The sequence below is a fragment of the Erithacus rubecula genome (assembly GCF_903797595.1).
Source record: "Erithacus rubecula genome assembly, chromosome: 1".
Taxonomy (NCBI): domain Eukaryota; kingdom Metazoa; phylum Chordata; class Aves; order Passeriformes; family Muscicapidae; genus Erithacus; species Erithacus rubecula.
Window position 1 is genome coordinate 72396711 of NC_136658.1, and position 14371 is coordinate 72411081.

Below are 14371 nucleotides of genomic sequence, written 5' to 3' on the forward strand. Positions count from 1 at the left end.
CAGTTGCGATTCTTGCAGCATCAAATGGCTATGGCAGCGGCAGCAGCACAAGCAGCTCACCTGCATCATCAACAGCATTCAGGCAGCCACTCAAAAAGTAAAAGGAAAAGAGGCACACCAGCCCCTCCAAAATCATGAGCCTTGCCTCCCCCCCAAAAAAACTGATTTGAAGGGTTTGGGTTTTTTTTCCAGATTATTAAGGAAAATACTTAAAATTTAATTAGTGTTTTATATTACTGGTGGGAAAATGAACTTTTGACATTACACTAAAAGAAATGAACTGATTTTAGAAGCCAACCTTACAGAACTTAGAAATTTCATCTATAAAGTGGCTAGGATCTGGTTTCCTCAAGTCACTTAATTTTTTAACAGAATGTTTTATCTTGTATTTTTTACCACTCAACAGCATTGTACATAGAGTAAGGGTGAAAAACATTTTAGAAAAAATGAACTTTGTAAATGTAGTATTGGTATTTGTTTATTTAGTATAAAAGGTTTGTGAACACTGTAACAAATACAATTTTTACAAATCCATTTTTGAAAAGAGCTCTCTTTTTGTTCACTTGGGTGTTATGCTTTTTATTACTTTGTCTATCAGCTTCTTTACTTCTTTGTGTCTTGTAATTGCTCTGGTGATACAGTCCTGAAGCTTGGCTCCTGTAAGAGGACTTCCACCTAAACATTGAAAGGAACAATTTGATTTTCTACTTATACTTCAGTTACAGGTATCTAACTGTGATTTCCAAATGCAAGTATTAATACAGTAACTGTCATTACTAGCACCTTTCACATGGGGAGCATACAGCTTTTCCAGCCCTAGCTTCAGGCAAAGATAATGGAAACAAACAACAGTTGTAACAGGAGACATGTCCTCTGCTGTGAATGCTTTTTGGGCTTAAATCATGCCACCATCTCAAAACTCCTTTCAAGAGCAGGTAATTTGGTGACTATTCAAGCAGACGCTCTGTTACCAAAAGCACCCACATCTCACAAAGCAAAGCTGGTATATATCTTTTCTTGACCTAACAACATCATCTCCATAGATTTCTTTGTAGTAAATTTACAAGTACCTGGTTTATGAACAGAACACAGTTTGCCTTCTTCATCAGTTACAATGGTTACTGTTCCAGTTGCTAAATCTTCTTCTTCAGCAGTTGGATCAACAATGAGTAACGTGCTTGTGAAAGAAATGCATGCAGATATGTTGATATACATTGCTCCATTAATGTTATTGGAAAATACAGTTTTTACTATAGTCTTACAAAAGAGTAATGGATTTAGTGCTCAAGCTTATGCACATGCACCAATTTAAAAGAAAGAAAAATGCCAAAAAATGTGGGAGATTTCACATCATCATGGGTTTATGACTGGAAAACAGGCATATAAGTTGTTTCATAAATTTGTGACACTGATGTATTGCAGGAAAATGCCACTAAATTACCATCTGGAGTATGAAATACTTCAGTCATTATTTTGTAGTTACACCAAAGACTGGCATTGCATTAGGTGTAGGCTGCACTAATTTCTACCAGACACCTTAAAGCAAAATCACTCCCAATGGTAAGTTCACAAAAGTAGTTCTCAATTTTTTGTCAGTGAACTCTAACATCATGCAGACTGGGGATAGTTCAAAAATAGATTCAATGGGTTGCTTAAGACAGTTTATTTTGCTATCATACATCACATGAGCAGTTCAATGCATGGCTCTTGTTGATGTACAGGTCACTGCCACAGGAGCAGCTCTGCACCAGTGCTCCTTAGCCATGGCCATGCTGACCAGCAACCTACTGCTTCCATTTATTCAAGGAAGCCTTTTATGGAAGAAGAAAAATACCTGGAAGCCAGAGTATGTAAAGCATTTTATTGAAAGGGTTGTGTCAACAGCTCTAGAAAAATTAATAAACCAGATTTTAAAAAAACCTCAGCACAAACCACACAAGACAGGCATATACCATCAATACTTAGTTTTAGGAGCTAAAAGGAGACTTAAGTAACTTGTTGGATGCAACAGTTGGTTTCGGGAGGGAAACAAAGCCCAATAGATGCTCTTGGAAAGCCTTCTTCCCCAGGAAGCTTTTTGCTCTATGTGTAAGTAAGTGTGTGTGATTTGTGTGTAAACAATACACTACTGACAGCTGTCTGCCTATTATGTTACCCAAATGCTCAGTGTACATCAAACTTCAGACCTAGCAGAAATGATACTAAAGCAATTAACAGAGGCTCTTTAAAGTACCAATAATGTCCTAGTCTGATGCATTTTGATAATTACTTGATCAAGATTTGAATTATTGCTCTCCCCACCCCATTTGTTACTTGGACGAAAGGCCCTACTAATCATTTCTGTGAATACACCTTCATGTGCCTTAAGCCCTCAACATCTCCAAATAGACCTAAATCTTGAATAGCACAGTGAGCACTATCCTGTCACTTTCTATGTTGCAAATGGAGTCACCAGAAATTGCTACATTTCTTATAAATAGCAGCAGCACACATTCTTAACATTCTTGACCTAATTTCAGATGAGGAGTCAAGCTACCAGATGTGATTACTTCAAATTCTCATAATCAGATTCTTTTCCTACGTGAACAATGACTTAAGCATGCTGATTACACTTCACCTTGGGTAATTATGTTTTCAGTTATCCAGGGGGTTTTATTGTTCTAACTGGACTGTTACTTCCTTTGTTTACTACATCCTTGGAATAAGCTGTTCAAAAATTACCCTCTTTTCTATCAGTTACTTACATGGGCTTCTAAAACATTAATTGCACTGGTCCATTTTCATCTTAAAGACACTTCAAAAACCTAAAACAGTACCCATCCCCTGGACTTTTAAGCTTATCTTTCAGGTTGGGAACCATTTATGCTTTAAGCCACAGGAAGAAGCTGAGTACAGACTGCACTTAGTTCTGTGCTCTCATTACATCACAGAACTAGAGGCCCCTTGAATGAGAGAGGCTGTGGATTTAAGATTGGTGGAGCAGCATTGTCTGAGGCTCCACACTAGTCCCTGGCAGAAGTGCAGAAACATCACTAGTGGCATCCTCTGTCTTTCATTTGTTTTACAGACAATGTTGTTTCAATAAAGTACAAAACAGATTGGAACTTACTCATCAAATATAGCAAATGATGTGGCAACCGGATGCTTTCTGATAATCAAAGGATTCTTCTGTTTTAAATTAACTTCTGATAAACCAGTTTCTTCATTTATCGTAACCAATGGCAAATGCACTGAAGAGATGAAAAAATAAAATAGTCTAATATTAAATATTGCTGGGTTTAGCAGGCCTAGAGATGTTGACAGCTACTGAAATATTTAAGCTGTTCTGTTAATGCCCTGAAAATCAATCAGAATAGAGTTTTGCCTACATTAACAGTACTCTCTACAAAAAAAAAAAAGATGCTTGAATTTGAGGAAAGGATTTAGCTTAGAACTACCTGTTCAAAGAAATACTTGAGTTTTGTAGTCAAGGTAATAGAAGCTTTTCTCCTTACATAGAAATGTTTTCTACATCCAAAATGCCACACAACTGAACTACTTCAGTCATATTTAACAAAAGCATTTTTCCCCAAGTCTACTGGACATATAAAAACTAGGACTATAGTCTCATGTCATGAATTCTATGTATCTGTATAAACAGTGCAACCTGACCTTCAGCTTGCTCTTGCTGTAACAACCCACACATTGCCAGTGACAAGGAGGACAAGAGCAAAGTCTTGTGCCTTCATGCCTTTATAAGCCACACACCTGCAAACAGTCCACACATTTTTTACAGACTATAATGCATTAAGCTAGGAAAGGAATACTCTGTTGTGACAAAATACTTATGTAAGCAAAGCCTGTGACAGCTTATCCTGCCTACACAAAATACATTATCAAAGTAATACCCTGATGCAGATATTAAACTCATTCATGGCTACTGCTGAAAGACTCAGGTATCTGACACCAAAGAACATGTGGCAGAATAGCCATTAGTCTTTTAAAAAAGCAATAATAAGCACACAAAAAGATCCTACTTTTCAAGTGTTATGCCCCTATGGCATCCCACCATAATTTCCACCTTGTATTTGCATTCAAATGACAGGAAACAAAGTCCCATGAATTAGTTACCTACTTACCAGGGTTCAAAACTAATACATCTCTCCAAGCAACAGTAATCAGAATGTCTCTTGTTCTAAGGAAGGCTTACCATTTTTTAATGCTGCCAACAAAGCAAAGACACTGGCATCCAGAAGGTTTCCATCATAGTCCAGACATATGATATCACAATACAACACCCAAGCAAGCTATCAAAAGAAGTTTGTACAAGTGAGATAATACATCAGCTAAGCAAACAGTGCAATAAATAAGAAAGTTCTGGTCACATTAAATACATATATTTATTTCTACCATGTGATAACTAAACTATGAAGACTGAAAAGCAAAAACAACACTAAAACCCCCTATTATCCTCAAATATCTTCTATATTTGTACTTGTATAGAGAGGTACTGTGATCTTGTTACTATCTCCCTCTTCATTCTGAGATACAACTTACCTTGCCATTGGCAATACACAGATCTTCTTTCACTATCATCTGTGAACTAAAATGAAATGAGAGTAAGCAAGGAAATAGAAAACTGTCCTGCAGAGCTGCTTGTATTTTAACAGCACTTAGATGGTTCTTACTTTTCAATCACATCTGCAATGAACTGGCTCGCTGCTTGAGCCTCTTCACCAGGTGGTCCAGAGCGAAACCTCTCTGCACAGAGGGATGGCAGCTCCACATTGGGAACTAGGTAGCAAGAATCATTAGTGATGAACCAAAGAAAGCAGGCAATGGGTAATCAAAAATTAAAAGAAAAATAACAGATGCTGTTAATACCATTTTATGGACTCCAAATAAAAGGCAAGACCAAGAATTTTAAATCAAGCCTTCCTAATTCTCCCCTCAAAAATAAAGTTATGCATCAGTTTGTATTAAAGAGCTTGTAGTACTTTCTGTCCTCAGAAACTATATATTCCATCTAAAAGCACATACTCCTACCACTCTGTTTATAATCCTTCTCTGACTATCCTGACCCACACAAATTCTTCTTTAAATGTTAAGCACTTTTCAGAAGATGAAGAAACAGCAACATTTTCATCCCACTGCCTGACTTTATTGGTATGTTGTCTGCTTTTCATCAACCATTAAAACCTGAGGGTTTAGACTTGAAGCAAAAACATGCATAAACATTCATGAAAAGTACCTAAGTATAGTCAAGCTCACTGAAAACAACATACTTGGGAGATGCCTAAGAAAAAGGAGATTTCATCTAAGCTCTTAGTTCCACAGAATTATTTTATTTCCAAAGAAACTCCAAACAGGAGTGGGGAGGTACCACCGGGGCTTACAGTTCTCTGATAAATAAACAGACTTTATTTCACTGTTTTTAAGAGTTCTATTTTTTGCCTACTGGGACCTTGAAACAGAAGTTAACATTCCTTTGCAGAGTCTTGCATGCCACTGTCTTCTATGGATTACCTTCTCCCTCTTAATATACACACTGCTGCAGGTTTCCTTCCACGTCCACCCCAGAATCAGCAATAAAAAGGTAGCTGTATATGGAAAACTCACAAAAGCAAAGGAAATTCTAGATGCCTAAATGTCAATTTTGAAATTGATTTGAAGGGATGTAATAAAATTTGATCAAAATAAATTCTTTTAATAAAAATCTTCACAATACATTTTTCACAACCTTTTAGCTGAAGCAATACAAAACCTGAGTAAGACAAATACTTAAACACTTACCAATATATCCCTTATTAGCAGAATCCACTGCAGGTGCAGCAAGTTCCTGGAGAAATAGAAAAGAGAAAAATGAAGACCAGAACTTTGTAAAAAGTATTTTCCAGCTGTTCTATATACAAATGGTTGTTTTTTTCCCAGCTACCAATACAATGAGATTTACAAAATCCATTTTTAGTCAGTCCTTGTCTGTAAATTTCCTGTGGAAGAACTCAGTACAGGGATGAGCAGTCATTTATCTTGTAGGTCATGGCAGGCCAGCAACAGAGGTGAGGCTACAAGGCATTCAATAGTCCAGCCAGCCCGTTCCCAGTGCACTTACTGATCAATGTTCAGGAAGTTTTCAATTGTAGAGCTTTTATCTAGAAATAACAAGGACTTTAGTTTTGTACACATCTTTCCCCATACACGATGGGCATCACAAAAATGCATGTTCTCTGACTACACGTAAGATTATCCAATTACATTATATATTAACTTTCAGGTCTGGAAGTAACTCAGGTGGAAGATTCTAATTGCATCTGACTGGCACATTATTGTAACTCCAAGGGTGATTAATTCTAAACACAAATGACAAAGTCAGCTAACAGATAAATAAAGATAAAAACAACCATACCGCTTTTACTCCACAAATCACCGTGGTATTTCCTAACTTCACCAGGGCAGAACCATCTGCAGTTGTAATTGAACCTGAAAAGAAAAACTACTGTTCAATAAAATCTGTTTCCCCTTCAAAGGGTATTAAATAACATCCAACCTTCACAAAGTGTTTACTTTCAGTCATTTTATACTAAACATAGGGTAAGCAAAGTCTCAAATCCAGAGTGGGATAGAATCTCAGTATGAAACAGTCAATCACACAGAATGGCTGAGGTTCTCCAGCCTGCTGAAGCCCCTTCTGGATGGCAGCACAACCCTCTGGCATATCAGCCCCTCCCAGTTTGGTGTCATCTGCAAACTTGTGAGGGCACCTAAATTGTACTGCACACACAGGAGCAGAACTGACTAATTACACTGTGCACATGAGTCCAGGAACAGGACTGAAAACAATGCTCAAGGATATAATTGTACCAGACATTCTCTTTCATGCTTGTTAAAAGTGGGAAGAAAAATCCTTCCTCTTTCTGGTTTCCAAATGCAAGAACCAAGAAAACCAATTAGCAAGTCATTAAGGTCACCTCTATAACCTGATATTAATAATACCTCCCCTATTATTATTATTGCATATAAGCACTTGCCTATGTTGACAGTGGTTGTCCGAAATTCACCCAACTCTCTTCCATCAGGCCGACAGTTCTCTTTCTAAAGAAAAATTACAAACTTCAAATTAGAAAACACACTTTATCAAATAACACAATAATATTTTTGCTACAGAAGTTCATAAAAAATAATATTATCTTCTCAAAAATGCTAGGGAAAACTCAGTCACACTCCAGCGGACTTTTCATCAACTGATACGTAGTCTGTGTTTATAGGCCTGCAAAAGAAAACCCCTGATTTTTAAAATTCATTTAAATTGATTTAGACAATATAACAATAGACTGCTTGTCTTAATGGTAGGCACTACAGGAGGCTAGATTCAGAATGTCATGCAATAATGAACACACACTGGTAACTTAAAATGAGAGTTTCTACCTGTCTGCATTGTTTAGTGGACGTCTTAAAATTAGAGTGAACTAAAGAAAACAAAAGAAAATCCTTGCACCCAACGAAAACCTAAAATTCAAATATCATCAGTCAGAAGCTGTGCAACACACAACCCTTACCTTAGAAACTGAAACAATATTATTTTAGATCTGAATTGTTACTCACCATAGTTTCAAAAGCAAACACTTGGTTCAATTATGAAAACCAAAACTGCAGTAATACTGGACTCATTTCTAAGTCGATACAACTTCAATAATAAATCAACCAATTTAAGGCAACAAAATTCAGTGTTTTTCCTCCATATTACAGTGTGCATGGCTAGCAGCAATAATCTCTATTACTAATCTTTGTAGCATCTAAAGGCCTGGTTTGACATAATTTTGTACTAGACAAAAACCTGCATCATAAACTTTGGTCAAATTTAACCTGAACTCCTGTCAAGACCAAGAGAAGCATTTATCCATCAAGATGAACAGCATCACCATCACTGATGGAAAGAAAAACATCTTCTGAAGAGCATAAATGTTTTCTGCCTGCTCAGTTTGTTGGTTTTTTTTTTTTCCAGTTTCCATTTCCATAGTTTCAGATTTCCACACAGACAAGTCAGAAGAGCAGATGCAAGGAAGAAAAAATTCACTATAAGGAATTTATATAAGCATTTCATGTTTCACTCACCAAAAACCTCCTGTAATATTCCAAAGGCTCCACAGTTCTAGAACAAAGAGAAAGAGAAGTTTAAATGCAAGCTCCTGAGCAGGCAAAATACAGAAAAACAAAAATCAGCAAGCAAACCCACAACAATAAATAATTTGGGAATCAAGACACCTGACAAAGCTGCTTAGCAATACAGTTACAGAAGAATGGGGAAACTCTAAACTAATCTCAAAAAAAAATATATGTTTTCCTAAATTGACTTCCAAAATGATTCTTCCATACAGGGAACCTGCCTGTACATACACACTGAACAAAAACTGCTAGCTTTCACTTCAATAATGCTATTAGCTTCAAATCAAAAGAAGTATTTAATGACAGAAAGGTGTAGAATGCCTTTCAAGGAATCCAAAAAACAAAAATTTTACTAAAACGTGTGATAGTTGAAGGACTATTGTTAGTTCAAGAACTGCATTTAGATGCAGAAAATTCTATAAAAAATTTAATCTTAGAATCTTCAAGAAAATATAAAATTATAAAATATGCTTCATGCCGAGCTTCAGATGAGAAATAATTAATGCCTATTATTAATCCTACAGTAGTAAGAGTATCCGTGTATTAGTATTTTAAACAGGGATCATTAAGGTTAAAAAAACTTTTATAAAAAGCATTGTCAATATTTAAACAAAGCATTCACAGCTATGTTAAAACAGTGCTTCTGGAGCAGGGGTGGAAAAAAGATGAATGGAATAGGCAAGTTTTCCAAATGCAGACTAACATACAGAGGCATCAGCAACATAACTGCCATCATGAATTGGCTCCTGTCAGCTCCGCATGTGTTGGTGCTGTACTGCTGGATTACCCAATGCAAGGGCTGCTGTGTTACAGTTCATGTAACAGCACTTGCTAAACCTTGTTGGACACTTTCAAGCCATGAAAACATTAGAACAAGGATGCTGGGACAGATTACCCAGAGAACCTGTGGATGCTCCGTGCCTGGCAGTGTTCAAGGCCAGGCTGGCTGGGGCTCTGAGCAACCTGGGCTAGCAAAAGCTGTCCCTGCCCATGGCAGAGGGATTGGAATTGGAGGATCTGGACGGGAGGTTACTGAATTCCATACAAATTTGACCTCCTTATAATGCTTTCAGCTGTGTAAGGAGAGGTTTAGGTTGGAGAGCAGGAATAGGTTTGTCACCTAGAAAGTGACTGGGCACTGGAACTTCCCCAGGGCAGAGGTCATTGCACCAAAACTTCCAGAGTCCAAGAAGCGCTTGGATACCGCTTGAGGCACGTGCTGTGATTCCTGGGGGCGTCCTGCACAGGGCCAGGAGCCGGACTCAGGGATCTCTAAGGATCCAGCTCGGAATACTCTGCAATTCTGACACCGGTACCTCCGGGCCTCACTGAGCTCCGCTTTTTGACGGGTCTTTTCCCAGCCGGCCAAACCCCGCTCGTTCAGCCCTTCCCGCACACGCCGGGTCCCCACAGCCCCGCGGCACCGACCCCATCCCGGAGAGACGCGCCAAGCCCGCGCTCGCCGCGGCGGTGACGGGACAAAGCCCTCAGGGGTCCCGGGGCGGCCGGGGCGATGGGATGGGGGAACGGGCAGGGGTGATGGGGATGGAGGACCGGGCAGGGGTGATGGAGCTGGGAGCGCGGGCGGGACCCGTGGCCGTCGGGCCCAGCACTTACTTGAACGCGGCCGCCATGGCGGTGCCGTCCCCGCCCCGGATGTGGCGCCCCCTGGCGGCCCGCCCGCCCGGCAGCCTCCGCGGGCGGACCGGCGGCAGCGGCGGCCGTGGTGCGGCCATAGGGGCGGCGGCGCTGCCGGCCGTGACCGCCGGGGGGCGCCGGCGGCTCCCAGCGGCACCCGGCGGGCGGCGCGGCCGCTGTCGCGTCGCTGTCGCGGCGCGCTGGGGCCCCGCGGCTGCCGCGGGCGATGGCGCTACCGCCGCTGCCGGCCCTGCCGCTGTCCCTGCCCGCAGCCGGGCTGGCGCTGGCGACCCTCGCCGCCTTCCTCTTCGTCCTGGTGAGAGCCGCGCACGGCGGGCCGGGGGGCTCCGGGGCGGGGCGGTGCGCGAGGCCGCCCGGTGCCCGCCCCCCGGTGCGGGGCAGGGGCGCTGCCCGGGGTCCCGGCCCTGCCCGGGGTCCCGCGGTGCCGCCGCGCCCCGCAGGCCGCAGGGCCGGCCCGGGCTGGGCTGCGCTTGTGCGGCGGGTGTGCGGGGAACGCGTTTCGGCAAGGGGTGGCGTGCCGTGCCTGGTAAAGGGCACCAAGGCAGAGCATTTCAGCCTTTCAGTTCGTGCTGGGAAATGCCCTGGCCTTCGCCTTAACCATTTGGGGAGTTGCTGTGTCTCTGCGTATCCGAGATGCCCTGCGAAATTGGGAAGTTGGACCCCCGGAAAGCGAGATTCTGCTGGCTGTGCACAGTGCCACGTATGCATCCTGCGGGGGAGGTGGCGGAGGCACCGTCCCTGCCGGTGTGGAGGAAAGGCGCTCCGAACGGTGCTCATTGATACGGTGCTGTCGGGGCATCGCTGGTCTCAGAGGTCTTTTCAGCCTATGTGATTCTATATAGTGTCACCAAGTAAAAGTGCTCCAGAGCCCAGTTCTACCGCTTTTTTTTTTTTTTTTTTTTTTTTTTTTTTTGCCATGCATAAAGCAGTCAGAGCCTCAGTTTTGCGAGCACATATGGCTAGCTGGTCGTGAACCTTGCCATTGGCTCCAGTGGCTTGGTGGGGGATCTAGGGTGACACCTTGTGTGCTCAGGGTTACTTGGGGAAAGGGCTTGCACCACGACTTTGGAAGCACCTGCGTGCTTTGCAGTTAAAAACAGCTACAAGCCAGTGATGCTGTGTTCAGCCAGTGTGTGAGTAACCAAATGGCATGAGAGGGTTTTGGTCTTGCGTGAAATTCCACAGCAGTGATCCACCTTTTTACTGAAATATACTTGATTGTCCCTGGTAGCACATTTTAAAGCTAGAGAAACTTCTAATAAAGTGCTTGCCGTTTTTTTCATTTTTTTTTCATCACAGATTTGTGCAATTGCTCATGTAACTGCCAAAATAATGCCACACGATGATGCTGAATACAGAAAAGGATCTGCACCAAGTATCCATGATCCTCCTACAAGAGAACTCTCTGTCGTTGTGCCTTCATACAATGAGGAAAACCGGTGTAAGATTTTTCTTGTTTTCAGGAAAAGAAGAAAAACATATCTGTTGTTACTGTAATAATACAGAGGTCAGCTGGGTTAGCAGTAGATTCTGGCAGGCCAGATTATGTATCAGATTTTGGATGCAGTTCCCAGAAAACAATCCAAGTACATTGAATTTCAAAATTAAGGCATTGTGTAACTTGATTTCTACTGCTAAAAATAGCATGGGGCACTTGTAAGAATCCTCTTAATTTTAATGAACCCTGGAAGAATTGCTGTTCATTGCCCCTGTAAATGCTGCAAGGCAAGAAGTAGTAAAATATTTTTAAAATTGATTTGAGAGCTTCCCACCCAGCAGCTTCAGACATCCAGAAAAAGGGATGATCTCACGGGTTTGTGTTTAACTTGGCCATAGATAGGAGTACCTGATACTGAGTGAAGGCTTTTAGATCTGGTAGAAATAATCACGCTCTAAAGCTGATGTGGCAGTACACAAGCTGACAGCTTGCTCAAATAGATAAAAGTCACTGCTGATTTACAGGGTCAGTCATAAAGAATGTGGGGTTTTTTTCCTTTAATGTTGTGGAGAGAATTACATACTTCAAAATGAAAAGTTGGTTCCACAGAAAAAGTGTTTTTATACTGTCTTTTTATAGTGTGAGTGATTTTCTTCCATGTTCTTTCTGTGTTCAGAAAGGACAGCATTTAGAGTTGCAGCTGCTAAGCTTGTTTACTGAAGGTAGTGTTGTATGAAACAGTTGATTTGCTCAGCCTTGCTTTGTGGCTGTTTTCAGCTTGCTTGTGCAGGTGCTTTTGGTGTTATAATCTACTAACCTGACCTGACCTCCTCCACATTTTCTCTAGTACCCCTTATGATGGATGAAGCTTTGGGTTATCTAGAAAAAAGACAGGTATTTTCTTTTTGTATTCAAAATCCATTATTTTTCTGTGTATTGTGTATAACAAGTCAGATCTAGTCACTTTGTTGTGTTAGTGTACATTGAAACAGTATTACTTGGCCTCTTAGAAATAATGCTTCTGACTCTTATCAGTTATTTTTAGATGGAGTGACAGAAAGGATTTTTAAATAAGTAAAAATTTAATATGCTATTACAGGATGAAAAAATCTTCAAATGCATTAAATCTGTCCAAGACAGAACTAAGGGATTAACCATGCATTTAACTTTCTAAACTTAAGTCCTGGTTTGTTCCAACAACTTTCATAAGCATCTGTTCTTCATTAGGATTTGTTCTCTGGCTAAGAAGCTCATTGTGAAACATTTATGGGTTTTGTTTTGTTTGGGTTTTCTTAAAAATGATGTTTTTCTAAGCTTCCATCTTCTTCAACTGAATTGATTTTTCAGTTCTAGATGGTAGCATGACAAGCCAATGTAAAAGTACCTACATCAAGTATGGCAGAATTCTTTAATGATGCCATCCTAACAAATTTACTGGATCATATTAGTGTCTGTTGGAAACTGTAAATGACTGCTAGGGAGAAAGGAATAATGATGTTTGAAAGATCTACTGCCCACTTAAGAAATTGGATGAAATGCGTTATTTCTGCTTTTATTTTCAAGAAAGAAGATCCTTCATTCACTTATGAAGTGATAGTGGTTAATGATGGTAGTAAAGATCAAACTGCAAAGGTAAGAAAAAGAAATTTCTTCCCAAGCAGTCAGAGGCATGGAATTTCGTTTGGATGTTTGTATTTGTGAAATAGAACAGTGGTTTATATTTTATGTTAGTACTTGAAGCAGTTGACAGTTAAGTTCACATATCTGAATTATTTCTGTTGTTGTCATGTATACATTGTGGATGGCACATATGCACATGAATACGCATATAATTCTTCTGCAAATTCTAGTTTTCTTGATTGGCAGCTCTGACAGCCATTTTCCTGCAGCTGAGATTCTGAGAATTCTAATCCTAACTTCAAGAAATTTCTCATTAAATACTCTACATGTGCATAATGATGATGTGAATATGAATTTGAGGAAGCTAAGAAGTCTTTTAAAACTCATTCATACTGTGATTGACAGAAAAGCTGACACAGTTCTTTCCTACTCCCTTCGTGGGATCATTCATTTAAAAATCCACGTGCCAGTAGTAGTATTTTCAAAATAGTTCTGTCTTCTGCTGCTGCAATTTTAATGTATGTCACTGACAAGGAAGGCTAGCCAGCTTGTGGGATTTTTTCCCTGCTGCTTGGAAGATGTTTGAGCTAGACACTGAAGTGCATGTTGCTTTAAGGATTGCTGGTATATATTTTTGACTGCTATGCATTCTTTCTACCATCTCGTTCAACTGAGCATACAATGAGCCTGCAGGTCTCTGGACTTAAAAGGACTTGAGACAACTTTTAGAAAAAATTAGGAGAAAACTCAAGCTTTCTCTTTGCCACAACATCTACCAAAATGTTCAGATCATTGCAGCATGAATGGAATTTTAGATCAATATGAGTTTTTCTTCAAAACCACAAATAGCAGCAAGACAAGTGAGAAATAGGTGGCTGTCATAGGAAATTGTATTTCTTTTATTAACTATTGGTATTAATAGGAAAGGTCTGTAATAGTATGATACAAATTAAATTAGAATTGAGTTTCTGGAGGTGGGAGGAGGGGAGTTGAAATTGCTTAGGGAAATATCCTGTTCTTATTGAACATTACTGAGTTTCTTCAGTCTTTTTGTTTTGACTGTGAACTGTTTTGCTTTTTTTGCCAAACAGACTCCAGTGAACACTGGCAATGTATTTGTGCCGACTGAAGTGGTTATAACTCTGTGCTATTAATTTATTTTCTTTTGAAGGGTGAGCAAATGTACACTTCTTCCTTGGTTCCTGGTTTTGTTTTATGCTGGTTTTTTGTGTATCTGTCAGGTTGCAATGGAGTACAGCGAGAAATATGGAAGTGACAAAGTGCGAGTAATATCTTTGGAAAAAAATCGAGGGAAAGGGGGAGCAGTCAGGACGGTAATTAATACTTTCATGTCCTTCTCTGTTTGAACTACCTGTGGCTGAATATGCAGAAGATAAAGCTGTGCTGAATGACATTTTGAATTCAATGCATGAACAAGATGATTATGAGTAAAGTGAGTACAGATTCCATAAATAAAAGCAAAAGCATCTTTCAATATAAGTTTAGTTTAGA

At 40.3% G+C, this 14371-nt stretch overlaps 3 protein-coding genes across 5 annotated transcripts in view; 2 read left to right on the forward strand and 1 right to left on the reverse strand.

Moving 5' to 3' along the window:
- SUPT20H (SPT20 homolog, SAGA complex component) overlaps positions 1-419 on the forward strand; it is a 29515-nt gene extending 29096 nt beyond the window's left edge. Inside the window, 1 exon segment of the mRNA XM_079314791.1 lies at positions 1-419. Coding sequence (XP_079170917.1) covers positions 1-101 — 101 coding nt within the window. The 3' untranslated portion in view covers positions 102-419.
- EXOSC8 (exosome component 8) lies at positions 194-10020 on the reverse strand. Its single transcript, XM_079314862.1, has 11 exons — positions 9760-10020; positions 8092-8128; positions 7008-7071; positions 6386-6459; positions 5773-5818; positions 4668-4773; positions 4537-4582; positions 4190-4286; positions 3110-3230; positions 1071-1177; positions 194-675 (listed from the first exon to the last, which is right to left on the reverse strand). Exons 1-11 carry the CDS (start codon positions 9876-9878, stop codon positions 560-562), a joined length of 933 nt encoding a protein of 310 aa, XP_079170988.1. The 5' UTR covers positions 9879-10020; the 3' UTR covers positions 194-559.
- The window catches only part of ALG5 (ALG5 dolichyl-phosphate beta-glucosyltransferase), a 20480-nt gene continuing 16012 nt past the window's right edge, over positions 9904-14371 (forward strand). Inside the window, exons 1-5 of one of the 3 annotated variants that reach the window (XM_079314830.1) lie at positions 9904-10096; positions 11101-11242; positions 12087-12133; positions 12803-12871; positions 14101-14193. In XM_079314830.1, the coding sequence (XP_079170956.1) occupies positions 10007-10096; positions 11101-11242; positions 12087-12133; positions 12803-12871; positions 14101-14193 (441 nt within the window). In that variant the 5' untranslated portion in view covers positions 9904-10006. The remainder of the gene's footprint in view (positions 10097-11100; positions 11243-12086; positions 12134-12802; positions 12872-14100; positions 14194-14371) is intronic. The other 2 variants (XM_079314829.1, XM_079314831.1) reach the window with 2 other exon arrangements.